Source organism: Equus quagga, chromosome 13 (assembly GCF_021613505.1).
Source record: "Equus quagga isolate Etosha38 chromosome 13, UCLA_HA_Equagga_1.0, whole genome shotgun sequence".
NCBI lineage: Eukaryota > Metazoa > Chordata > Mammalia > Perissodactyla > Equidae > Equus > Equus quagga.
The window spans coordinates 44,296,305-44,323,073 of NC_060279.1; the positions used below are offsets into that span (position 1 = coordinate 44,296,305).

The 26,769-nt window shown below is 41.4% G+C and overlaps 2 protein-coding genes and 1 pseudogene across 8 annotated transcripts in view; 2 read left to right on the top strand and 1 right to left on the bottom strand.

Annotated features, from left to right (window-relative positions):
* Positions 1–14: 14 nt before the first annotated feature.
* ORC6 (origin recognition complex subunit 6) lies at positions 15–13,934 on the top strand. Of its 3 annotated transcripts, XM_046680348.1 has the most exons (8): positions 15–459; positions 873–1,098; positions 1,626–1,755; positions 10,403–10,566; positions 10,776–10,865; positions 12,113–12,225; positions 12,681–12,749; positions 13,377–13,934. In XM_046680348.1, the coding sequence occupies exons 2-8, from the start codon at positions 1,007–1,009 to the stop codon at positions 13,502–13,504; spliced, it is 786 nt and encodes a 261-aa protein (XP_046536304.1). In that variant the 5' UTR covers positions 15–459; positions 873–1,006; the 3' UTR covers positions 13,505–13,934. The 3 variants fall into 3 exon arrangements, with proteins under 3 accessions (XP_046536304.1, XP_046536305.1, XP_046536306.1); XM_046680349.1 differs by lacking the exon at positions 873–1,098 and having other exon boundaries at positions 16–459; XM_046680350.1 differs by having other exon boundaries at positions 18–981.
* A 3,245-nt stretch (positions 13,935–17,179) lies between these two features.
* The window catches only part of MYLK3 (myosin light chain kinase 3), a 54,698-nt gene continuing 45,108 nt past the window's right edge, over positions 17,180–26,769 (bottom strand). For all 5 annotated transcript variants that reach the window (XM_046683372.1, XM_046683371.1, XM_046683369.1 and 2 more), the window contains exons 10-13: positions 23,754–23,882; positions 22,453–22,605; positions 21,360–21,492; positions 17,180–20,181 (exon numbers count right to left, since the gene is read on the bottom strand). In XM_046683372.1, coding sequence (XP_046539328.1) covers positions 20,122–20,181; positions 21,360–21,492; positions 22,453–22,605; positions 23,754–23,882 — 475 coding nt within the window. In that variant the 3' untranslated portion in view covers positions 17,180–20,121. The remainder of the gene's footprint in view (positions 20,182–21,359; positions 21,493–22,452; positions 22,606–23,753; positions 23,883–26,769) is intronic.
* LOC124251610 (uncharacterized) lies at positions 25,267–25,367 on the top strand (annotated as a pseudogene).

Genomic DNA, 26,769 nt, shown 5'->3' on the forward strand with positions numbered 1-26,769 from the left:
GTCTGTTGGCCCTGGCCCCTTATCGCCGGACTCGCGGACCTGGGCTCCACAGTGTGTGAGAGAGGGCGTGGAGGTGCAGAGTAGCAGGGAATTGGTCGCTGGCAGGAAGGAGACAGTAGGAGAGGAAAGCTACGTTAGACAATCTTGTCAAGAATGGAGGGACGGGGGGAGGGGGAGCAGCCCGCCCACCTTCGCCTGCGGGGCAGCGTGCCTTCGTGGTGCGCACGCGCAGAAGGGAGGCCACGCTTGGCTTGGGGGGGCGGCCTCAGCTCCGCCTCCCGGCCAATCCAGAGGCAGCGGAGGGGTGGGGCCTGGCCCGCGCTGGCTGGCTCGGTGTCTGCGCGCGGGCTTCGTCGCGTCGCAGCTGTGCGCGTGAATCGCTTTTGTCCGCGCCATGGAGTCTGCGCTGATCCGGCGTTTAGCCCCGCGTCTGGGCATCGCCGAGCCCGGTGTGCTGAGGTGAGTCCGGCCGCGCACGCCTCAGCGGCCCTGGCCTCTCCTCAGACGAGGTCCGCGCCTTTCCCGCGCGACAGGCGGCGCCGGTGCCCGACGGGATTTGGCCCGCCTCAGGAAGACCTTCCCGGGCGCGGGCCCCAGGAGGTGGCGGGGGCCGCTGTCGACGTCCCTGGGAACAGCTGGCCCGGTGGGATGCTCGGCGGTGGGAAGGGGGAGAGTCGGAGAACCTGGGGCGCTGCAGATAGAGAGGGTCAGTTTGCAGCGGTGAACCAGACAGGTGGGGTACCAGGCCCCTGGAGGTCGCTGTCCGTGACCGCAGCAACCGCGCGGGAAACAAAAACGGCGGGGTCCCGGGACGGCTGCCTTTAATTGAAAAATCCAGGAACCGCCTCGGAGAGGGTGCTGTTTGTGCTTAGCCCCGAGTGACAGGAGATGCCAGCCGTGGGAGACGTGAGAGGAGCGGCCGGGCAGACACCGCAGCCTGTGCAAAGGCCCTGAGAGGGGAAGCACATTTCATGGTCCCAGGTTAGAAGTAAAGCCGTTGTAGCTAATGCGTGGAGAGCGGGGCCAGGCCTCGGCGGCCAGCTGCGGGAGGGAAGGGAGCTCTTCTGAAAAGATTTGCGGACAGACCTTCTGGACTCGGTAAGCATTTAGAATAGCGGTTCCCAAAGTGTGGTGCCTGGACCAGCAGCATCAGTATCATCTTGGCACTTGTTAGAAATGCAAATTCTTGGGCCCACCCCAGGCCTACTGATGAGAAACTCTCTGGGGATGGGCTCTAGCAATCTGTTTTCACAAGCCCCGAGGTGCTTGTCCTGTACCTTAGAGAACCACGAATTTTGAGGAAGGGGTGAAAAGGAGCCCTGCCAGGCTCTGTGATAGTTCCTACTTGTTCTAGTAAGAGAAGGACGAAAGAGGACTTGTGTTGTGCAGGGATCAAAGAACTTAACTTTTGCCTAAAAGCGCTTCAACACAGTGGTGTCTGGAGGCAGAGGGCTGGTTCTGTCTTACAGAGCCCTGTCCTGCCCAAGGCTGTGCGTTTCACTGCCGGCCCCACATGAGCTTGCATGGGACTTGGGCTCCGAGTGGAGTCCACCAGGCCGGACTCATTGTTTACCAACATAAACTTCTGGAAAAGAGATTGAGTGGACGTGTTGCCTTATAACCAGGAAAGCAGAGGAGTACTTGCGACTGTCCCAGGTGAAATGTATTGGCCTGTCTGCACATACCACGGAGACCAGCAATGCAGTCATGTGCCTGGACCTTGCGGCTTCCTGTATGGAGTGTCCTTTGGACAGGGTGAGTAGATCCCATTGAACATCTTAATAATCCAGTTTAACACTAGAGCTTAATCACACATTTTGTTTATTTATTTATTTTTATTGCAGTAACATTGGTTTATAACATTAGATAAATTTTGGGTGTACATCCTTATATTGGGGAGATTACATCATGTTCACCACCGAAGACTAATTGCAATCCATCACCAGACATGAGCCTAATCACCCCTTTTGCCCTCCCCCTCCCCCTGTGGTAACCACCAATCCAATCTCCATTGCTGTGTGTTTCTTTGTCGTTTTTATCTTCTATTTATGAGTGAGATCATATGGTATTTGACTTTCTCTCTCTGAGGTATTTTGCTTAGCATAATACACTCAAGGTCCATCCATGTTGTCACAAATGGCCGGATTTCCTCATTTCTTATGGCTGAGTAGTATTCCATCGTGTATAAATACCACATCTTCTTTATGCATTCATTCCCTGATGGGCACCTAGGTTGCTTCCAAGTCTTAGCTGTTGTGAATAATGCTGCAATGAACATTGGGGTGCATGTATCTTTATGCATTTGTGTTTTCAAGTTCTTTGGATAAATACCCAGCAGTGGGATAGCTGGATTATATGGTAGATCTATTCTTAATTTTCTGAGGATTCTCCATACTGTTTTCCATAGTGGCTGCACTCGTTTGCACTCCCACCAGCAGTGTACGAGGGTTCCCTTCTCTCCACATCCTGTCCAACACTGGTTGTTTCCTGTCCTGTTAATTATAGCCATTCTGACTGGAGTGAGGTGATACCTCACTGTAGTTTTGATTTGCATTTCCCTGATAGCTAATGATGTTGAGCATCTTTTCAGATGTCTGTTGGTCATCCATATATCTTCTTTGAGGAAATCTCTGTTCAGATCTTTTGCCCATTTTTTAATTGGGTTGTTGGTTTTTTTGTTGTTGAGCTGTATGAGTTCTTTGTGTATTTTGGATATTAACCCCTTATCTGATACATGGTTTGCACATATCCTCTCCCAATTGTTAGGTTGTCTTTTCATTTTGTTGATGGTTTCCTTTGCTGTGCAGAAGCTTTTTTGTTTGATGTAGTCCCATTTGCTCATTTTATCTTTTGTTTCCCTTGCACGGTCAGACATGGTACTTGAAAATATGCTGGTAAGACCGAGGTCAAAGAGCGTCCTGCCTATGTTTTCTTCTAGAAGTTTCATGGTTTTGGGTCTGACATTCAAGTCTTTAATCCATTTGAGTTGATTTTTGTGCATGGTGTAAGGGAATGGTCTACTTTCATTCTTTTGCGTGTGTCTGTCCAGTTCTCCCAACACCATTTATTGAACAGACTCTCCTTTCTCCATCGTATGCTCTTGGCTCCCTTGTGGAATATTAACTGTCTATAAATGTGTGGATTTATTTCTGGGCTCTCAGTTCTGTTCCATTGATCTGTGTGTCTGGTTTTGTGTCGTTACCATGCTGTTTTGGTTACTATGGCTTTGTAGTATATTTTGAAGTCAGGGAGTGTGTTATCTCCAGCTTTGTTCTTTTTTCTCAGGGTTCCTTTGGCTATTCGGGGTCTTCTGTTGTTCCATATAAATTTTAGGATTCTTTTTTCTATTTCTGTGAAAAATGTTGTTGGAACTTTGATGGGGATTGCATTGAATCAGTTGCTTTAGGAAGTATGGACATTTTGACCATGTTAATTCTTCCAATTGAAGAGCATGGAGTATCTTTCCATTTCTTTGTGTCTTCTTCAGTTTCTTTCAACAATGTTTTATAGTTTTCAGTGTACAGATCTTTCGTATCTTTGGTTAAGTTTATTCCTAGCTACTTTATTCTTTTTGTTGCAATTGTAAACGTGATTGTATTCTTAATTTCTCTTTCTGCTACTTTGTTTTTAGTGGATATAGACACAACTGATTTTTGTTCGTTGATTTTGTATTCTGCAACTTTACCGTATTCATTTATTATTTCTAAAAGTTTCTTGGTGGACTCTTTAGAGTTTTCTGTATATAAAATCGTGTCATCTGCAAATAGTGACAGTTTCACTTCTTCCTTTCCAATTTGGATCCCTTTTATTTCATTTTCTTGCCTGACTGCTCTGGCTAGGACTTCAACTACTATGTTAAATAAGAGTGGTGAAAGTGGGCATCCTTTTCTGGTTCCTGTTCTTAGAGGGATAGCTTTCAGTTTTTCTCCATTGAGAATGATATTAGCTGTGGTTTTCTCACATACGGCCTTTATTATTTTGAGGAACTTTACTTCTATACCCATTTTATTTAGAGTTTTTATCATAAATGGAGGCTGTATCTTGTCAGATGCTTTCTCTGCATCTCTTGATGATCATATTATTTTTCTTTTTTCTTTTTTTGAGGAAGATTACCCCTGAGCTAAATGCTACCAATCCTCCTCTTTTTGCTGAGGAAGACTGGCCCTGAGCTGACATCTCTGCCTATCTTCCTCTACTTTCTGTGTGGGATGCCTGCCACAGCATGGCTTGCCAGACGGTGCCATGTCCACATCTGGGATCCGAACTGGCGAACCCCAGGCCACCAAAGCAGAACATGCAAACTTAATGGCTGCACCACTGGGCCGGCCCCGATCATGTAATTTTTATTCTTCATTTTGTTAATGTGGTGTTATCACGTTGATTGATTTGCGGATGTTGAACCATCCCTGCATCCCTGCAATGAAACCCACTTGATCATGGTATATGATCTTTTTAATGTATTGTATTTGATTTGCTAGTATTTTGTTGAGGATTTTTGCATCAATGTTCATCGGTGATATTGGCCTGTAATTTCCTTTTTTTGTCTTGTCCTTGTCTGGTTTTGGTATTAGGGTAATTTTAGCTTCATAGAATGAGTTAGGAAGCTTCCTCTCCTGTTAAATTTTTTGGAAGAGTTTGAGAAGGATAGGTATTAAGTCTTCTTTGAATGTCTGGTAGAATTCACCAAGGAAGCCATCTGGTCCTGGACTTTTATTTAGGGAGAGGTTTTTGATTACTGTTTGGATCTCCTTACTGGTAATTGGTCTATTCAAATTCTCTACTTCTTCTGGATTCAGTTTTGGAAGGTTGTATGATTCTAAGAATTTATCTGTTTCTTCTAGATTATCCAATTTGTTGATTGTATGGCTTTTTGTAGTATTCTCTTATAATCTTTTGTATTTCTAAGGTATCTGTTGTAATTTCTCCTCTTTCATTTCTGATTTTATTTATTTGAGCCTTATCTCTTTTTTTTTGGTGAGTCTAGATAAAGGTTTGTCAATTTTATCTTTTCAAGATCCAGCTCTTGGTTTCATTGATTTTTTTGATATTGTTTGTTTAGTCTCTATTTCATTCATTTCTGCTCTGATTTTCATTATTTCCTTCCTTCTACTGATTTTAGGCATTGTGTGTTCTTCTTTTTCCAGCTCCCTTAGGTGCACTGTTCAATTGTTTATTTGAGATTTTTCTTGTTTGTTGAGGTAGGCCTGAATTGCTATAAACTTTCCTCTTAGAACCACTTTTGCTGTGTCCCATAAATTTTGGTGTGTCATATTTTCATTTTTCTCCAGGTATTTTCTGAGTTCTCCTGTGATTTCTTCATTGAGCCAATCATTATTCAGTAGCTTTTTGTTTAGTCTCCACCTATTTGTGGCTTTTCTGATTTTCTTCCTGTAGTTGATTTCTAGTTTCTTACCATTGCAGTCAGAAAAGATGTTTGGTGTTATTTCAATCTTAAATTTATTGAGACTTGCTTTGTGGCCTGATATGTGATCAATCCTGGAGAATGTTCCATGTGCATTTGAAAAGAATGTGTATTCTGTGGTTTTGGGATGGAATGTTCTATATATATCCACTAAGTCCATCTGGTCTAATGTGTCATTTAAGGTCAGTGTTTCCTTATTGATCTGTTTGGATGATCTAGCCATTGGTATAACTGCAGTGTTAAAGTCCCTTGCTATTACTGTGTTACTATTACTCCTTTTATATTTCTTAATAATTGCTTTATATATTTGGGTGCTCCTATTTTGGATGTATAGATACTTACAAGTGTTATATCGTCTTGTTGGATTTTTCCCTTTATCGTTATGTAGTGCCCGTCTTTGTCTCTTGTTACAGTTTTTGTTTTAAAGTCTAATTTGTCTGATAAAAGTATTACTACCCCCGCTTTGTTTTCTTTGCCATTTGCATGGAGTATCTTTTTCCATCCCTTCACTTTCAGTTTGTGAGTGTTTTTATCTGTGAAGTATGTCTCTTGTATGCAGCATATATATGGGTCTTGTTTTCTTATCCAGTCGGCCACCCTATGCCTTTTGATTGGAGCATTTAGTCCATTGACATTTAAAGTAGCTATTGATAAGTATGTACTTATTACCATTTTGTTACCTTTTTACTGGGTGTTTTAGTAGTTCTTCTCTGTTCCTTTCTTTTACTCTCTTCCTTCGTGATTTGATGGTTTTCTTTAGTATTATGTTTGGGTTCCTTTCTCTTAATTTTTTGTATGTTTATTATAGCTTTCTGGTCTGTGATTACCATGAGGTTTATATATAATAACCTAAAAGTATAGCAGTTGATGGTCTCTTTAGTTTGATCTCTTGCTAAAAGCTCTACTCTTTTTTTTTTTTTTTTTTTGAGGAAGATTAGCCCTGAGCTAACATCTGCTGCCAATCCTCCTCTTTTTGCCAAGGAAGACTGGCCCTGAGCTAACATCCATGCCCATCTTTCTCTACTTTATATGTAGGATGCCTACCACAGCATGGCCTGACAAGCCTTGCATAGGTCCGCACCCGGGATCCAAACTGGCGAATCCCGGGCTGCCAAAGCAGAACATATGAACTTAACCACTGCACCACCAGGCCAGTCCCAAAAGCTCTAATGTTTTCCTCACCTCCTCCAACATTTTATGTTTTTGATAGCATATCTAGCCTCTTTGTGTGTGTGTGTATCCATTACCCTCTTATTGTGGAAATAGGTAATTTTAGTACTTTTGTCTTTTGACCTTCATATTATCTTCAGAGGTGGTTGATCTGCTACCTTTACTGTATTTTTGCCTTTACCAGTGATTTTATTGCCTTTTTTTTTGATAATTTTCTTATTCCTATTTGTAGTCTTCTCTTTCCCACTTAAATACATCCCTTTAACATTTCTTGTAAGACTGGGTTCTTGGTGATAAAATCCTTTAGTTTTTGCTTGTCTGGGAAACTCTTTATCTCTCCTGCCATTCTGAATGATAACCTTGCCAGGTAGAGTATTCTTGGCTATAGGTTTTCTCCTTTCAGCAATTTAAATATATCATGCCACTTCCTTCTATCCTGTAAGGTTTCTGCTGAGAAGTCAGCTGATAGTCTTATGGGCTTTCCTCTGTATGTAACTTGTTGTCCTTCTCTTGTGGCTTTTAGGTTTCTGTTTAATTCTTGACATTTTAATTATAATGTGTCTTGGTGTGGGCCTCTTTCGGTTTATCTTGTTTGGTGCTTTCTATGCTTCCTGTACTTGGATGTCTGTTTCCTTCTATAGATTAGGAAAGTTTTCAGCTATTATTTCTTCAAATAGAGTCTCTTCCCCTTTGTCTCTCTCTTCTCCTGGGACACCTATAACACAGATATTAATACACTTGATGCTGTTCCAGAGGTCCCTTCAACTGTTTCGTGCTTTTTAATTCTTTTTTCTTTTATCTGTTCGCCTTGAGTGATTTCCTTTAGTCTTTCTTTCCAGCTTGCTGATTCGTTCTTCTGTATCATTTACGGTGCTATTGAATCCCTGTAGTGAATTTTTCGTTTCCAGTATTGTATTCCTTATTTCTGACTTGTTCTTTTTTATATTTTCCAATTCTTTGTTGAAGTTCTCTCTGAGTTCATCCATTCTTCTAAGATCAGTGAGCATCCTTATGGCTTTTTTTTAACTCTTTGTCAGGTAGATTGTTTATTTCTGTTTTGTTTGGTTTTTTATCTGCGGTTTTATCCTGGTCCCTTACTTGGAACATATTCTTTTGCCTCCTCATTTTGCCTCTTACACTGTGCTTATATGTATGTATTAGGTAGGTCACCTACATCTCCTGATCTCAGAGAGGTGGCCTTATGTAAGAGATGCCTTATGAGGCCCAGCAGTGTTCTTTCCTCTCATCACCAGTTCCAAATGTTCTAGGGGTGTCCCCTGTGTGGGCTATGTGTGTCCTTCTGTTAGGGTTGCTCTTGCTGCAGGTGCCTGGAGAGGCTAGGCTGTCCCCCTGACTGGCTGGTTCTAATGCTCAGCTACGAGTGGCTGCTGTGTACCCATCAGTCACTTTATTGGGCATGGGGAGCCCCAGCACAGTTAGCTGCAAGGTCTAATAGCACATTCCTGTTGCAGTTTTTCTGTTAAGTGAGTAGGCCTCCAGCATGACTGTTTGCTAGGCTTAGGGGCTTACAATTCCTGTAGGCCTCTGGCCTACAAGGCTGTCATTAGCTCTCAGGATTGCAGCTGCGTGAGGCTGATCCCCTGGTGGCTATTTGAGAAGCACAAGTCTGCTGCAGTTGACAAGCCCCACTGCCCACTGGGCCACACACACCATCAACACAGTCCTGGCCCATGTGTGCACCCCAATCCCCTGAAGCAGACCCAGTCACCCCATTGCAGAGGCCCCAAATACTCCCACCTGCTCCTCACACATGCCCTGACCTGCAAAGGCGGACCCACTCATCTGGCTGCAGAGGATCCAGGCACCCTGCCTATGCAGGCCCACAAGTTGCCTGAGGGCTTGCTGTTGGGTGGGGCCAGTCCCTAGGGTGGGCTGCTGGCCCTGGCTGAGCTGGGTTAAATTGGTGCTCTAGAGGGTGGGGCAGACCCTGGGCTACCAGGCCAGGGGAAGAATTCCAATGACGTCTGCCAGTGTCTGTGTCAGCGTGCTTGTACTAGGTCACAGTAATGGCTGTCACCAATGTCTCAGTCCCTGGAGAGGTCTCAGCTCTCACCAAGATGCACCCAGAGCCTATCAGGTGAGTCTCTTTTCAAGAAAGGAGTGTGCACCTTTTTTTCTGGTAATTTTAGGTTGCTTTCCAAAACAGGCGAATTTGTGCGTGGGCCCTATAAGACCCAGCTTTTTTTCACTTTTGTCCAATAGCTTTTCTGGGGGCATGCCCTGTTGTTAATAGCCAGCAAAGCCAGGTATTATGACACTTGTCTAGGTTATGATGAGTCCAAAAGAGACTTACTGTGGTAATGCTCCCTGCTCAGATCCCCCACGCCTCCAGAGAAGGCTGCGTGCCTTAGGATTGCCCCTGGCCGGCCATGAAGCACTGCAGCTTGTGAAGGTGGCTTTTTTTCTCTTCAGAAGGAATTTCTGCCTCTTCTACCTCAGTTGGATCTGTCCCTTGTTGCAGGAGTTCTTTTTATCCAGTTTTCACTTCTCTCTCAGGGGTAATTGTTCCAAGAGTAGTTGTAGATTGGTTGTGTCTGTGAGAGGAGGTGAGTTCAGAGTCCGCCTACACTGCCATCTTGACACCAACCTCCAGTCATACATTTTAATTTCTGGTTGGATTAGACCCTGTCAAAACTCTTGTGTTTTAGAATTTTCCTGGCTATTATCATATGTTATTATTTTAGATGAATTTTAAAACCATTTTGTTGAGTTGGAGAAAAGAGTTTTGCAACATTCTTTTTACTCGTTACTGTCTAGTTTCCCTGGCCATGTCTTTCTTTACTCAAAGCTATCTTCCATGTTGCTGCTAGCATCATCCTCCTAAAGCAGATACTTTAAAGTTCATGTATATTTTTCTTCCTGTGTCACAGTGGTTGCAAGCACAAGCTATGGAGTCTGGAAGATTCACATGTTGAGACCAAATCTCAACAGCACCAGTTACTTAGTTCTGTGAACCTCCAGTTTCCCCATCCATAAAGTGGGGATTAGAACATCCATTTCGCTGGATTATTGTGAGAGTTAAACAATATACTGTATGTACATGCTTAACACAGCACTTGTCACATAATGATGCACTAATTAAATGGTGTTGTTAAAAACACCATTGGCTCCCCATTACCATCAAACTGTCCAGCCTTTCTTGAATGCTAACCTCAAGCTACACTATTCACTTAACAAACCATGCATTTCAGTGACTGATGGCTTTGTAAATGCAACAACTTTTTTTTTTTCAACCTGGAATGCTCTTCTGGCAAGCTGCTATTTGTCTTACATGACCCTGCCTTCCTGTTACATCCTTTATGAAGCTTTCTCTGACTCTCCCAGGCAGAGTGGATTTCCCTGTTACTGATCCTCCTGTTTCTCTCCCAGTTTCCCTCTCCTCTCCCTTTCCCTCCTCCACACATTCACCCTCCCCACCCCTCCCCCACTCCTTTCCTCCTTCCTTTTCCCAATGAACTGTATGTTGGCACTTTTGTTGCAAAACAGGTGACCATCTATGCGTCTCCTGTTTTTTTACTCACAGCTTGGCCGTAGTACACTATGTTGTTTTTTAAATTATCCATGGAGATGCATGACTGCCTTTCTAAAGTATGAGCTCCTTGAGAGCAATATTTGACTCTGCCTGACATGATTACTGATTTTTGACTGAATGAAGCTCAGCTGTTAGGTAGAGGGACTTGTCACAGAATTAATTTATTTTAAAAAGTTGACTCATTAAACAAGTGTTTAAGGGCACTGTTGTATAGAATCTATGATATTTATGATTCGTGTGTATTTTTTCTTTTCAAGGCTTATTTAATTAAACTTTCTGGTTTGAACAAGAAGGTCTATCAGAGCTGTCTTAAGTCTTTTGAATGTTTACTGGGCCTGAATTCAAATATTGGGATGAGAGACCTGGCTGTACAGTTTAGCTGTACAGAAGCAGTGAACATGGCTTCAAAGATACTACAAAGGTATGAGGCATGAAGAACCTTAACTGAAAACTTATACTGATACATAAAATTATTCAATGTCCTGTTAATTTTTAGTCATAAAAAAATAACATGCTGAAGTGACAGAGTGCATATGTCATGCATTTAAATAGCTTATAATTTCTAATTTTCATTTCAGTCCTTTTGAAATAATATTTTCTAACAATTCCGCAAATGCTGCTTTCCCTCAGCTATGAGTCCAGTCTTCCACAAACACAGCAAGTGGATCTTGACTTATCCAGGCCACTTTTCACCACGGCTGCACTACTCTCGGCATGCAAGTGAGTGCCTTTTAACCTTCAGAAAAGTCCACAATTTACAAATAGATTTCTCATTCCCAAAGAATACTTCTAATTAGTTTATTTCAACTCGGAGCATATTTTCTCATAAAAAATAACATTTGGAATAGTGGCCGAGTGACCAGATTCTGAGTTTACCTCACAATATAGCTGACAACTTGGATCTAGTGTTGCCAGAAGTCCACTTGCCAAGTGGAAGCCATATACGTGAGTTGGGTATTCTGATTTCAGGGTCTACCTTTATAAGTGATGAAATCTGTCATTAAAACAGTGGTCGTTTGTGATTTTCCAGTCATTTTTTTTTTTTTGAAAAGTACTGATCACAACTGTTTTTAAAGTAGTTTATAAACATCTCAGTGATAAATTCTTACATCTGAATCTTAAAATTTTGGGTTATCTATGTATGTACTGAAATGTTACCCTGGAAATATTAGCAATTGTTACCTCTGTCTAAAGGTGTCTTGTTTTATCTTACTGGAAAACTCTTTAGAAAACAAAATGTAGTTGGCTGTTAAATAATAGGTTTCTTACTACCCAGCCACTAATTTTGGTGTGTTTGGCTCTATTAGCTACATACCTAGGAGCAATTAATTGACATTAATCGAAAATGTCCCTTTAATTCAACAAAGGTATGTGTATATGGGGAGGGAGTATGACTGCTATTGTAGAAAACGATATTGACAAGTAATTCCACTTTTGAAACTAAATTACACTAGCAAAGTAAGGTTTGAATGGGTCTGTTATCCTAAATAAGAAGTTTGTTTTGTATTTTTCATTGGTGGTTGTGGTGGAGTTTATTAGGAGAGGTTTTTGGTGAGGAGACGGTGGTTTACATTCCTGTAGTATAAATGGAAGCACCATGGGTTAAAGTGAATTGAACAATTAAAAGTGCTATGATTGTCATTCAACAAATTAGTAACATCTGAGATTTACTAAGAAAAAGTTGTATAAGGCATGAAGCACCGTAGCAAATGTCTTTTATGTGCATCATTTGTTACATAACAGATCCTATGTGCATTTTTGACTCTCTCAATCTAATAAACAACTAAATAAATAGCTTTAAAAGGCTGATTTTCATGGTTGTAGCTAATGGCATATGTTTGAAATAAAGGGAAAACTAGACAGTTGGGTTCTTCATAAAGCATGGTGGGAAGGAAGTGGACAATCTGGTTGACCAGGGAAGATAACTACTGGTCTTACAAACCGTAATTTATCAAATTATTTTGTAGGCTTCTAAAGCTAAAGGTGGATAAAAATAAAATGGTAGCCACATCTGGTGTAAAAAAAGCCATATTTGATCGACTTTGTAAACAATTAGAGAAGATTGGGCAGCTGATGGACAGTGAGTATTCATTCTTATTTCAAGAATGTATATTTGAAAATGTAAACCTGCTGGTAAAAGTCTGATATTTCCAAACTTGCAAAATGGCTTCCTTCTGAATTCTGTATTTAATGTGGACCAGAAAAGTTTTAGAAAATTATTTTTTCTATCTTTCAATAAAGTTGCTTAATAACTTTTAAAAACCTGTTATTCTATGAATCCATGCCTGGAAAATAGATTCTCTTTTAACATGCTCTAATGTTAAATGCCACCCTCCACATGCATACGTTGGAATAGAGGTGAGTCTCCAGTCTGACAAGAGACGCCAAAGGGAAGAGCAAGAGCATGTGCCTTCTCCTTATTCTAGTATTGGTCAGTCAAGGTATCTGATTTTTATTTGTGATCCAAAATATGCCCAAATACTAAAATTGAGGATAGGGGAAAATTAACCTGATGACATTTTTTTTTCCTTAAAGGAGCGCCTAGAGATTCAGTTACTTCACCACAGAAGAAAAAGAAGATGATGGTTGAACCTCCAGCAGAAGGTAAGGCGTGCTAACACTGGACGGACACTGAAGTCAGTGCAATGGATCAGTGTAGCGTGGGTTTAATACAGTATTGCTTTAGCAGCTTGCCTGACAAGGATCTTAATAAATCCTGACAATTAATCATTGGATAAGACCAGTTTTCCAAGCTGTCATTTACAGAAGTTAGCAGAAGTATTGTATAATTCAGTACACATCTGAAGCCCAACTGCTTACCTTCAAATCCTGCTTTACCGCCTACTGGCTGTGTGATTTTAGGAAAGTCACTTAATTTCTGTGAGCCTCAATTTCCTAATCTTTAAAATGTGATTAATATTGGCACCTACTTCAAAGAATTGCATTGAGGGTTAACTGACATAATACTATTAAACTACTTGGTTCAGTGCCTGTCAAGCACAAGATAGGTGCTTGATGAACGCTCCCTGTTAGCAGGATGTCTTGGAATGCTTGGAGTATGAGAGAGAGCAAAAAACTGACGTGTTACCTGCTGTTTCCACTTTTCATTTCGGTATCTTATTCCCTATTACCTTAATTAATTAAAGTAGACACTTTAAACAAGTTTCCTTTTTTATTATCTCATTTATAAACATAAGAATTTTGAAAGACTTTTGAAAAATTTTTTCACAGAAACAGAGAAGGTGGTAGAGATCCCACATAAACCTCAGAAAGATGAAGATCTGACACAGGATTATGAAGAGTGGAAAAGGAAAATTTTGGAAAATGCTGCCAGAGCACGAAAGGCTCCCGCAGAGTGACCTCAGCTTCCAGACCGCCATGTGCTATAAACCCACAGTACGTCCGCCTCCTCAACAAGGACATGAGGGTTTTGGAATCTGTTTCAACTTTTAGAACTAGGATCCTGACTATTGCCTTAATAGCATAGAAGCCAGCCCGGGGCTGAGTTCTGGGAAGCAGGCTGCCCCTGAGGTGGGCAACAAATCCATTAGATCAGTCATTTTGGTGTAGCCTTGGCTCCCCACAGGTCTGCACTGTCCTACAAAATGGAATTGGAGTCATTTTGCTCTTTTGTTTTAAGCAAAAAACAGTCCCTTGTCCTATCCAAAATATAAAATTCAGGCTGAATGGAGTCTTAGGGATTTTACTTAGTTTTTTGTGTAAGTTGCTTGGTTTGACGAAATCAATATATGGTACAGTCTAAGTTAATAAATGTTATTTTTATGTGCATTCAAGTTGCCCTTGTCATCAGTTTTGGGGGAATCCTTGCTATTTCAAAAGCTGTCTACTCTAGCAGGAAAAAAGCCCCAAGTGCTGCACACTGAACCATACTGTTCCCTGGAGCACAGACTCTTGTCGACTTCCTGAGCTTAACCCTGCTTAGCCACTTAGCACCTGTGACACCTTGAGCAAATTAATTAACTTCTTCATGCCTTATCTGTAACAGGACTAAAAACAGTGTCTACCTCATAGAATAATTTGGAGCAGCATCTGAGCTAATACATGTAAAGCATTTAGCACAGAACCTGGTATAAGTATTTAGTAAATATTCGAATAGAGAGAGAAACTCCTATATAGCGGTCTCACATAATGAAGTATAATTAGCATTAACATCATTAAAAAATCAAATGGACCAAGGTTTATTTTCTTTGATATCCACATACTGAAAAACATAACCTTATTAAATACTGCTTATTTTAAAACTATGGGAAAGGGTCTTCTATGGAAGATAAGAAGTTGCTATGAGCTCTAAGGCATCGTGCCAGACATGATTTTAACTAAAATAAAGAATACATAATCTAATTAAATATTTCCATGAAGAATGCAATAAAGTGATTACATCCAAATTTTAAAAACCTTTCAGAATGGTATCACTAATACTAGTTGTTGCCTTTTATCTGCTATAAGTAAGGCATAATACCTGCTGCATAGACCTGAGTGCTAAAGGAGTGATTTCTTTTTTCTTTTTTTAAAGATTTTATTTTTTTCCTTTTTCTCCCCAACCCCCCCCCCCGCCCCGGGTACATAGTTGTATATTCTTCGTTGTGGGTCCTTCTGGTTGTGGCATGTGGGATGCTGCCTCAGCGTGGCTTGATGAGCAGTGCCGTGTCTGCCCCCAGGATTCGAACCAACGAAACACTGGGCCGCCTGCAGCAGAGCGCGCAAACTTAACCACTTGGCCACGGGGTCAGCCCCCTAAAGGAGTGATTTCTTTTTCCTCTGCCCGTTTTATGTCTAGATGCTTAGTAGGCTAAGGCTGAAGAAATGCCACAATCAAATTGTTCCCAACACAGGAGAATGTCTGGCCAGCCCTGTGGTAGAGGGGAATGACTCTGAGCTTTGGAACCACACACATACACTGGCCCTTAAATTCTGACTCTGCCACTTATACCCTAAGGAAATTTCAAAACCTTAAAGAGCCTCAGTTTCCGCATTTATAAAATGGAGATATTTATCTACCTTGTGAGGATTAAAGGTAATATTTATGAAGTGCATGGCACTTAGAAGGCATTCACTAAACAGGAGTTCTTGTTAGTACTTTGATCTAAAATGGATAAGTGAGTCTTTTCCTCATTTATTTTAAGAAGGTGTATAATTTGTTTTTATTTGGTGCCAAGATTTAAATTTTTAGCTTTGGGTCAAAAGCCATCTACTCATCACCAGGTAAAATTAAGCACATTCGCTTTTTCTTTAATTGTAAAATATACATGAAATTTACCATCTTAACTATTTTAAGTGTACAGTCAGTAGTGTTAAGTACATTCACATTGTTATGCAACCAATCTCAGGAACTCTTCATCTCATGTAGCTGACTGTACCCATTAAACTCATTAAGCTCCCATTTCCCCGTCTTCCAGACCCTGGTAACATCTATTCTAGTTTCTGTCTCTATGAATTTGACTACTGTAGGTACCTCATGTAAGTGGAATCAGTCTTTTTGTGACTGGTTTATTTCACTTAGCATAATGTCCTTAAGCTTCATTCGTGTTGTAACATGTGTCAGAATTTCCTTCCTTTTTAAGGCTAAATAATATTCCATGTACAAATATAACACATTATGTTTATCCATTCATCTGTCAGTGGACACCTGAATTGCTTCCACCTTTTAGCTATTGTGAATAATGCTGCTGTGAACATGGATGTACAAATATTTCTTTGAGACTCTGCTTTCAGTTCTTGTGGATATATGCCCAGAAGTGGGATTTGCTAGATCATATGCTAATTCTATTTTTAAATTTTTTAGGAACCACCATAGTATTTTCCATAGCAGCTCCACTATATAACATTCCCACCAACAGTACACAAGCGTTTTCTCCACAATTTCTGCACATCCTCGCCAACATTTATCTTTTGGACACTTTTGTTATTTTCTGATTTTGTTTTTTGGAGGAAGATTAGCCCTGAGCTAACCACTGTCAATCCTCCTCTTTTTGCTAAGGAAGGCTGGCCCTGAGCTAACATCCGTGCCCGTCTTCCTCTACTTTATACGTGGGACGCCTACCACAGCATGGCTTGCCAAGCGGTGCCATGTCCAAACCAGGATCTGAACCGGCGAACCCTGGGCCGCCGAAGTGGAACATGCACACTTAACTGCTGCACCACCAGGCCAGCCCCCTATTTTCTGATTTTTTGATAGTAGTCATCCTCATGGGTGTGAGGTGGTATCTCATTGTGGTTTTGATTTGCATTTCCCTAGTGAACAGTAAGCACTTTTTCAAATGCTGTTGGCCATTTGTATATCTTCTATGGAAAATGTTTATTCAAGTCTTTTGTCCATTTTTGAATCAGACTGTTTTGTTGTTGAGTTGTAGGAGTTATATAGTCTAGGTATTAACCTCTTATCACATATATGATTTGCAAATATTTTCTCCCATTTATTAATTTGTCTTTTCACTGCTGAGTCCATGAGAATAAATTATAAGTACTATTTGTGACTTTCTTTTCCCTTTATACCTTAAAAGCAGGTCATGGTAATTATTTTGAGGATCTGGAACGTAGTAGGTACTTGTTTATTTCTTAAATTAGTTGGGGAGTGGGGGATTGCCTTAAAGCAACCTTATCCAAATGCCCTCCTAGGGCAGGAATTCTTGCTATAACAATTTTCCATCACATTCACACTCCGAGGGATGGGAGCTTACTACTTAGTGAGTCTGCTGTTTCAGAACTGTTCTAAAGACTTTTTGGAAGCTCAGTTCTTTAAGCTCATGGTTTATTTAACTGATTTAAAAAACTTTTTTATCATGAAAGTTTTCAAATATATACAACAGTAAAGAGGACAGTATGATGAAAGCCCACATGGATCACCTAGACCCAACAGTTAACAAGATTTTGCCACACTTGCTTAACTATATCTCCTTTTCTCCTGAAGTCATTTAACCTACATTATAACCACATTGCCATTATCATACCTCACAAAATTAATAGAAATTCTTTCTATCATCAAGTATGCAATTTAGAATGATATATCCGTGGGATGTCTCTAAAACATCTTTTTATTGTTTGTGTGCTCCAATCAGGGTCAAAACAAAGTCCATACTTGATATTGGGTTGCTAATTTTTAATTATAAAAGCAATACATGCTCATGTAAAAAAAAATTCAAATGATTCAGAAAGTTTATAAAGTGAAAAGCGGAATTCCCCCTCCCCATCACCCACTTTCCACACCCCAATGTTAAGCTTCTTGTATACGCTAGAACATTTCAATGCACATAGAAGCATGTATCTCTCCACAAACGGGACAATGCCATGTATATGGTTTATAATTTTTTGTAATGAAAAGATGGTTGTCGGCACATCTAGGTCTATCTCTAACAGCTGCAAGTTATTACCCTAAATGGATGTGGCAAAAGTTATTGGACTAAACCCATACTGATAGGCATATATGTAAGTTGGTTTCATTGGGCCGTTAGCAACAGTGCTACAGTGAACATCATTTTGCATCAATCTCTGTCCACTTGTTCCATTATTGCTGAGGAATGAATTTCTAGAAATGGAATTGCTGGGTGATAGTGTGGGCATGACTTTTATTGGGATACCTATCTGTCAAAAGTGGAAGAATTCTATTTTCCCCATACCCTCATCAATCTGATAGGTGAAAAAAGTGGGTCCTGACTACGTTTTAGAGTTTCTCTGCCCCACAATTTCCAATGACTGTTCATACAAATGGAAAAGTCCCTTTAGAAATAGTTGATACCGGCACAGTTGCAATCTAAAAATTTTTTGAGCTAAGTATACACCAGCAAAGTAGAGAACTAAAAATATCCAGAAAGTTGAAGCTTCATAAAAGCTCCCTTGAAATTTCAGATAAAGGAGGCTGAAATCCACATTACCAGTCAATTGTGTGGGTCTGACCCAAACAAACCCCTCAAGGGGGCTTTGGAAAGAAGTTGTTTCTCTAGGTAAAGAATAACAGCATATAGGGAAAAAAGAAAATTTGATAAAAAGATTCTCCCTGTATCTGCCCCGTCCAGGGGAAGCCACTAACCACATGTGGCCATTAAGCACTTAAAATGTGGCTAATGCAGTTGCAGGACTGAACTTCTAATTTTATTTAATTTTAATTAAATGTAAAAATGGACACAATTCAATTAGAAAACACTTAAGATGTTTTGAACTTGAGTATGTGAGTATATCTTTCTACAGTAAATTATATGAAATCTAAGTATAAATTAAGTATGTCTCATGAAAACCTAGCATCTGAATTGAAATGTATTTTAACTAAAATACACACGAGATTTTGGAGACTTAGTATGAAAAAAAGAATTTATCAATAATTTTTATGTTGATTATATATTGAAATAATGTTTTTTATTTATTGTGTTAAATCATTAAAATTAATTTAACCAGGGTTTTTTTAGAGGAGCTATTGGAAATCTTTAAATTATGTATATGGCTCATATTATATTTGTCAGACAGTGCTGCTCTAGATTGGGATAACTAACCATACATTTTTCTGGAGAGAAGATTCATAGCATTCCCAAGAATCTGAAGGCTCAGGGAGAGTAGGAATCGCCCTACTAGGTAGAACTATATTTCTCTACCTTCTTCTGGAGGCTGCCCTCAGAACTTTTTAAGAGGATTAACTGATGCTTTAAAATGAAGCATTTTATAAATCACTGTTCCTCTCTCATGACAGGGACAGTCCCAGCAGCCATCTCTTCTGACGTTCATTGACTCACTGGCCAGTTTGGAGCAGGCCTGGCCGTGCTGGTCCTGAAAATCTTAGCTCCTGACAAGGGTTTGTTCTCCAGAGGAAAGTGACCACATGAGAACTGCAGCAGCGGGATTAGCCTCTCCACCTTCTGCCTCCCTCCCCACACCCATGTCCTCTGCCCAAAAAAAGGTCTATATTTGGACAAAAATCCTGAAAAGCTGTGCAACTGTTGCATGGCTAGTTAAAAGTAAGTACTCCAACTAAAACTGCTGACCTGAGAAGGTTGTGAGAATAGCACAAAAATCAGGTTAGAAGGGAGGAAGTTAAAAGAATTGCTTACTTTCTCATAATAAAGCACTCTGTGTTAATCATTTTATGTTAGTTAAATGACAACATTGAAAGTGGTTATCCTTAATGAAGAAGTTGGAGAGCAGTTTTCCTTTATTGTCTCATGATGTTTCATTCTGTTTCTCCCAGAAAGCTGAATATCATTACATTCTTATCTCTCTTTCACATATTGCATATCAGTTTCCAGACTTCCTAGACCGTAGATTCATAACTGAGGAAGGGGATCAGGAGAGAGACTGCCAATATCAGGACAGGGCAGAATTAGGAAAGGGTGGAGGTGTGTATAGATTTTAACAGCACATTCGAAATGATCATTGTTGTGATTTAGCCATGACACTTGGTATACTTTGAAATTTCAAACACTATTAAAGGATGCACATTTTGATCCTCAAAAAGGAGCACAAGTAAAAACAAGTTTGAGGATCACTGCCCTAAATCCACGTTGCTTTACACAACAGTGGAGTAGCACAATAAAACGTCAGCTCACACTTGAGCAAATCAAAATTCTAGGAATTCTTTGTACTGGAAGAGATAATTCTGAATAACGTGCCCCTATGTAGTAGTCTATTGAGCTCTTTAATCCAAGTGTGTCTAGAATTTAAACTTAACAGATGCAAAGTAAAAGCTTTTCTACCTACCTAAAGCGTGCCTACACTTACCGCCAAAAGTAGGGGTACTTGAAAAGTCAACACAGCACTTCAACTTAGTGATCTTATAAGGCAGAAAAAAGCTCTTAGGTCACTTTCCTTACAGCCACTTTTCACCCACAATTCTGGAAGGCAACAGCCATAACCTTTTTTTACAAAATAAGTGGAATCAACATCAGTAAAAGGCCAGATGATTTAAAATCTTGAGTCATCACTTCACCACCGGTCTCAATAATTGCTGGGCCCGTGGGGGCAGCAACGTTGAGGATTAGGGACAAGTTGGAAATTTCCTTAATCTGTTGGCAGCAGTCACCACATAGAAGTGTTTCTTGAGGTAAGGAGAGAAAAAGAGGAAAAAAGCATATTTTTAGACCAATTGTTTTAAGAAGAAACAATAAAAGGACTTAAGCAAGTTTAGCCACTTGGGTTTGTTTAAAACTGATAACCTAAAGGGGAGAACAAGATTCTAGCAAAATCGGGGTGGAACAGTTAGAGGACTTTCAGGGGCATGTTTGGAGCAAGTATGAAATGAGAACTGTCACCTGCCGTTTCACATAAGAAACAAAGCACCTGGAACAGTGTTCTTCCAATTGTGCTTCACAACCCACCAGCGGGACAGGAAATCAAATTGCTGGGTTATGACCAGCGTTTTTTTGCGTGAAACCAAGGATCACAGACTAGAAAATAATAGAGTGCATCACACTCTCTGAAACAAATGTGATATTTGTGTTTCATATATGTGTGTACATGCACATGTGTACCTGTGCACTGGCTCTCTAGGTGAAGTGTTTTGTTTTTGTGTTTCAGTGAGGATTTGAGTCAATATCAAATGTTGGAAAACCACTTCCCTGGAAGACAATTGCTTTATTTTTTTAAAGAGCAGGTCTTTTTGTTTTGTTTGTTTTCTCCAAAGCCCCAGTACACAGTTGTAAGTCCTTCTAGTTCTGCGATGTGGGACACTGCCTCAGCATGGCTTGATGTGCTGTGCTAGGTCCGGCCCAGGATCTGAACCAGCCAACCCTGGGCCGCCGAAGCAGAGCCTCGAACTTAACCACTATGCCACTGGGCCAGCCCCAGGACAATTGTTTTGAAGACAGATTTTATGTCCATGGTACCCAAGAGTTCCATTGTAAACAAAATTATAAAGCTTTTAAAGTCTCATAGGGCTCTCCCAGCTCCTATTTCTGAGTGTGGAGGAGTCAGACCTCAGGCCACAAACAGTTGGTTCAGAGTGCTTCTCTGCCGTCGTTGGGAACATACACTCAAACTTTGTTCTGTCACTTCAAGTGTCCACATAAGTATGAACTAAATCCCACTTTCATGCCAGTCATTTTTGGTCTGTGGCACTTTTTAATCAAGCTAACAGGTTTTGACATAAGAGAGGTGGTTTTTTTCCCCTAAATAATCTCTCTATTTAGAATCAAAATGTAAGTAAAAACGTAGCTACAATTCTTTTAAAGGACATATTAAGAGACAAATGCTGCCTTTCCTAAAAGAAAAAGATACCTTCCATTTCCTCTGAGCCATGTATTTTTGCAGCAATAGTTGGGATTTGAGACGAACTTTGGATTCTGAAGCTTTGGCGGGCAAATTATTCAACCATTCATGTTTCAGGCACTGTGTGGCACTCATTCTGCAGCTGCGAAATCAAACAGCATTGAGACTTTTAGTTGGGGTTGCCTTTTCTGGTTGTCTAAAAATTTGTTCAATTAGCTAGGAAGCCTGAGTCAGTAGAACAGATTAACTGTTGAGGCAGATTCATGCTGCTCACTAAAAAGGGCACCCCGTCCTGCCTAAAATTCTCCTTAAAAGTGCAAGAAAGTCGTCAGCAACATGTTCCCTGCCGTCTACAGAGGGAATGTATCCCAGGGATTAATCACCACCTCCCAGAGAGAGCTGGGGCATCAAGGAGGGCAGTAGGAAGGCCAGCTGCGCCTGGAATTGCTCTGAAGCAAAAGAACATGAGCCTCAAAAGAAGCCCATCTCTCCTTCCAGAGAATAATGTCAACTTATTCATCTGAATTAGAAATATATTTTCTCTCACATCACTTTTCACAATCGGAAGAAACAAAACACAGTAAAGGCCAGGGGACTACAAGCTGTCTCAGAGCCCAGACTGGTGGGCCTTGCCTGGGCCGCCTGCAGTTACTCCCATATGTCTGAGTTCCAAAAAACTCACTGGCCCAGCCCAGGACCTTGATATAGCTCCTGAAAACAAAGTGGCCTTCATCACCAATAAGTCAAGTTTTCTGGCTTTTATTCTGGGAAATAATTGCATATCTCAACTTTTTCTCAGCATTAGCCTATTAAAAGTGATAACTTGGAGATAGGACTAATTTGTTAACATGATCCTTTCTAAAACTCTATCTAGGTTATGCTCCTAGTTGTTTGTTTTTTAATTGATTTCCCTTGTCCTCTTCCCTGTTATCTTTTTTACTCCAAAGAAGCAGCAGATTAAGAAATCCTGGACAGAACTGGTCCACAGGAAGGAAGGACTGTTAGCTTCAGCAGCTGAGCCCAGCACCAGCCTGATCTTCATGGCACCCAGGTCAGTGGTCACCATCAGAATGGATCATGGGTGACAAGCAAGAAAAGGTACCTCTTCTCTTTGACCAGCAACCGGGAGACAAAGTCCTTGGCCTCCTCCGAAAGCCCTTCAAAGCTGTCAGCATCGAAATCCCAGTTGCAGTTCACAATGAAATTCATGGTCTCTGCATCTGTTTCCCCCAGAAATGGGGACAAACCACTGAGTCTACAGAAGAGAGAAAGGACTGTCAGTGTGCGGAAGCCACATCTGCCAACGTGCATCAAGAACTAACCAGAACCCATTACTCCACAGGAGATAGTCCAGTGCCTTCAGCTAGGGAAGGAAGTGGAAGGATTGAAAAATTGAAGGCAGGAACAGTGTTTGAATAAATCCTCCATCATGCTCACCTCTTTTCCCCTTACTCTGAAGTAAAGAGTAAGTTGGAGCCCAATCCAATATGTCTGTTTTTCAGGTGCCTATTGACTTAATTTACAAATAGCATGTCCCTGAGATAGCCAGGCTGGTTTAGATACTACCCAGGCCTCAGGGGCCAAAGGAAAACTGGCTCTATTAGGTTCCTCTAGACTAAGGGTGGAAAGACACGACTGGCCTTGGGCCTCAAGTTTCCCCACCTGGTGCAGCACAACCATACAAGTGCAGGGAGACCGGGTAGCAGTTACACCATAATGGTCAGACTGGAAGCAAAGCACGACTTTGTTGGGCTTCTGAGGAAATAGCCAAGGGAAATCCACAGCTGGAGAGGGAGGAGGATATTTAGACTGCACAGATCCCCTCTCAGTCCATCCTAACTCTGCTTCCTCAGCCCACAGAAAACAGGGAGCACAGGGCAGGAGGGACAAGGTAAGATGGTGCCACAGACAGTGTCCTGCCTGCCATCCCCTCTCCTTGCCCTTTCAGTGCACTCCAGCCCCACTTGTACCGCAGCACTTGCATTTCTTTGCCAGAGGCCTTTCTCTCCAGTAGAAGCTGCTTAATCCACCCAGAAGTTCCAGGGAATTAATGCCCCGGGATCAGCCCACAAGCAGTAATTGATAAGAGTCGGTGTGTAGATACTCCAACTTCCTCGCCTCTCAGATGGAATAACTGAGGGGGGTGGGGAGGGTTCCATGATGGAACCCAGAGTTCCCGCGCAGGCTTAAAACTCCAGTTGCCCACAGTGGTTCTGGCTCTATAACACATGTTTCACTGGCTGCCTGCCTTCCCCGTCTCACTTCCCCACTCCTCTGTCGGTGTTTCCTAGGAACACCTTCCCGGTAAACTGCTCACACTCAAATTTTTGCTGCTTCTAAGGATACTGAAACTAAGACAGATGGCCCCCATCCCCACTGGGAGCCAGGACCCTGGGCACTCACAGCATGTAGGTGATGACTCCCATACTCCACATGTCCGTAGGGAATGAGACAAACTCATAATTGACGACTTCCGGGGCCAGGAACTCAGGAGTACCGAAGTTCACCTTTAGCTTCTCCCGAGGCTTGTACCTGGAGAGGGAGGGTGCAGAGGACCATGGGAGTGAACCCTGGGATAAGATGTGGATCCTGGGACTAACTCCTGGTGGGAGCTAGACATTCCCCAACCCTTCCTGTCAGCCATGTTGTCTGGACCTCACAACCCACCACACATGTGGTTTACTGGGGAATCATCACACCCACAGGCCCCAAATTCAGACTTTCCTAAGTCATTGGGGAGAATCAGAAAAACACAGTCCTCTTCCTCCTCTAGGCATTCACAATCTGAAAAGGAGAGAAGATCAATATACACTTATGCCTCACTTAACAACAGGGATATGTTCTGAGAAATGCATCGTTAGGTGATTTCTCATGGTGTGAACATCATATAGCGTACTTATACAAACCTAGATGGGATAGCCTACTACATGCGTAGGCTTTTTGGTACTAATCTTATGGGACCACCATCATATACACAGTGTGTCATTGACGGAAACGTCATTATGCGGCACATGACTGTACCTTATTCAACATGTAGCCACATGAATGAGCACAAACAAATCAGGTAGAAGCTGTGCGTGGAGGACTGCTCTGCTGGTGTGTGCAATGTGATTGGAGGGATGACAGTAAGAATTCCAAAAAGAAGAAAAATGCTCAACATCATTAATCATCAGGGAATGCAAATCAAAACCACAATGAGATATCACTTCATACCATCAGGACAGCTACTATCAAAAAAGCAAGAACAAAACAGAAAGTAGCAAGCGTTAGCTAGGAGGTGGAACTTGGAACCCTTACTGGGAATGTAAAATGGTGCAGTTGCTGTGGAAAACAGTACAGCAGCTCCTTACACTGTATGATCCAACAGTCCACTTCTGGGCACATGTCCAAAAGAAGTGGGCACAGAGCCTTGAAGAGATGTTTGTACACCCGTCTTCATAGCAGCATTGTTCACAAAAGCCAAAGGTGGAAGCCACCCAAGAGTCAATGGCAAGTGAATGGATAAGCAAAATGTGATATAGATATACAATGGAATATTTTCAGCCTTAAAAAGGAAGGAAATTCTGACACATGCTGCAACATGGATGAACCTCAAGGACATTAGGCTACATGAAATAAACCAGTCACAAAAAGACAAATACTGGCTCACTTCAGCAGCACATATATTAAAATTAGAACAATACACAGGGCCGGCCCCTGGCCGAGAGGTTAAGTTCGCGTGCTCTGCTTCAGCGGCCCAGGGTTTTGCCAGTTTGGATCCTGGGTGCGGGCATGGCACTGCTCATCAAGCCATGCTGAAGTGGCATCCCACATGCCACAACTAGAAGGACCTACAACTAAAATATACAACTACGTACTGGGCGGCTTTGGGGAGAAGAAGAAGGGGGAAAAAATGATTGGCAATAGATCTTAGCTCAGGGGCCAATCCTAAAAAAAACAATTGGAAAGATACAGAGAAGATTAGCACAGCCCCTGCGCAACGATGACACACAAATTCGTGAAGCGTTCCGTATTTTTGGATTTTAATTAGTCTATGGGTGGTGAACATTATGTAACCTACACAGAAATCGAAATAGAATGATGTACACCTGAAATTTATACAATATAAGCCAATGTTACTGCAATTTAAAAAAAGATAATACTGTATGATTCCACTTGGATGAGGTACCTAGAGTAGTCAGATTCAGAGACAGAAAGGAAAATGATGGTGCTAGGGCTGGAGGCAGAAGGCAAATGAGGAGTTATTGTTTAAGGGTATAGAGTTTCAGTTTTGCAAGATGAAAAGAGTTGTCGAGATTGGTTGCACAACAATGTGAACATACTTAAACACTACTGAACTAATCTTAAAAATTGTCAAGATGGTAAATTTTATGTTATGTGTATTTTACACAATTACAAAGAGAAAAAGAATTAGAAAAAGGGTTCTGGACATGAAGGTTCAGGAAGGCTGGGAAGAGGGTTGATGGCTGAATGGGAAAGGGGTTGATGAAAGGTGGTTTTTAGAGTCGCTCTTGAAGGAGAAGAAGGTCTCTAGTTAAAATTTAACGGTCAGCAACCAAGATGTCCTTTGATGAGGTGAGTAAATAAACAAACTGTGGTCCATCCAGACAATGGAATAGTATTGGCTGCCGAAAAGAAATGAGCTATCCAGCCTGAAGACATGGGAGAACCTTAAATGCACATGACTGAGCGAAAAAAGCCAGTCTGAAAAGGCTTCAAACTGTAGGATTCCAAATACATGACACTCTGGAAAAGGCAAAACCATAGAGACAGTAAACATATCCATGGTTGCCAGAGGTTAGGGAGGAGGGAGAGATGGATAGGCAAAGCACAGAGGATTTTTAGGGCAGTGAAAATATTCTGTCTGATGCTGGAATGGTGAATACATGTCATTACACATTTGTCCAAACCCACAGAATGTCCAACACCAAGAGCAAACCTCAATGCAAACATGGACTTGGGGTGGTTATGATGTCAATGGAGGTTCATCAGCGGTGACAATGGGGGAGGCTTTACATGTGTGGGGGCAGAGGGTATATGGGAAATCTCTGTTCTTTCCCCCTCAATTTTTCTGTGAACCTAAAACTGCTTTTAAAAACCAAAAGTGTTAATAAAAAAAAATTTAATGGGCACTTCCTATTTGCCGGGAACCGTGCTGAAAGTTTTATATATGTAAACTTTTCATCCTCACAACAGCCCTATGAAGTAGTAAAGATTATTGTCCCCATTTTACAGATGAGACAATTGAGAAATAGAGAAGAATAAAATGAATATTCTGCCAATGTGCCCTGATTCCCTTAACCAGGGAAGTAAGTTTTCAAAATGCATTCTCGTCTCTTCCAAATTCGCTGAGAGCCAGGCAGGTGCAGACTTGGGGGAACACAGCCAACACCCAGCCAGTGACAGAGCAAGAAGGATC

Excerpts from the sequence above, each read along its gene's own strand:
- ORC6 (XM_046680348.1), top strand. The coding sequence starts at position 1,007 with ATGCGTGGAGAGCGGGGCCAGGCCTCGGCGGCCAGCTGCGGGAGGGAA. Across the intron at positions 10,567-10,775 it reads GCTTCAAAGATACTACAAAG|CTATGAGTCCAGTCTTCCAC; the intron begins GTATGAGGCATG and ends GCTTTCCCTCAG. Across the intron at positions 12,750-13,376 it reads GGTTGAACCTCCAGCAGAAG|AAACAGAGAAGGTGGTAGAG; the intron begins GTAAGGCGTGCT and ends ATTTTTTCACAG.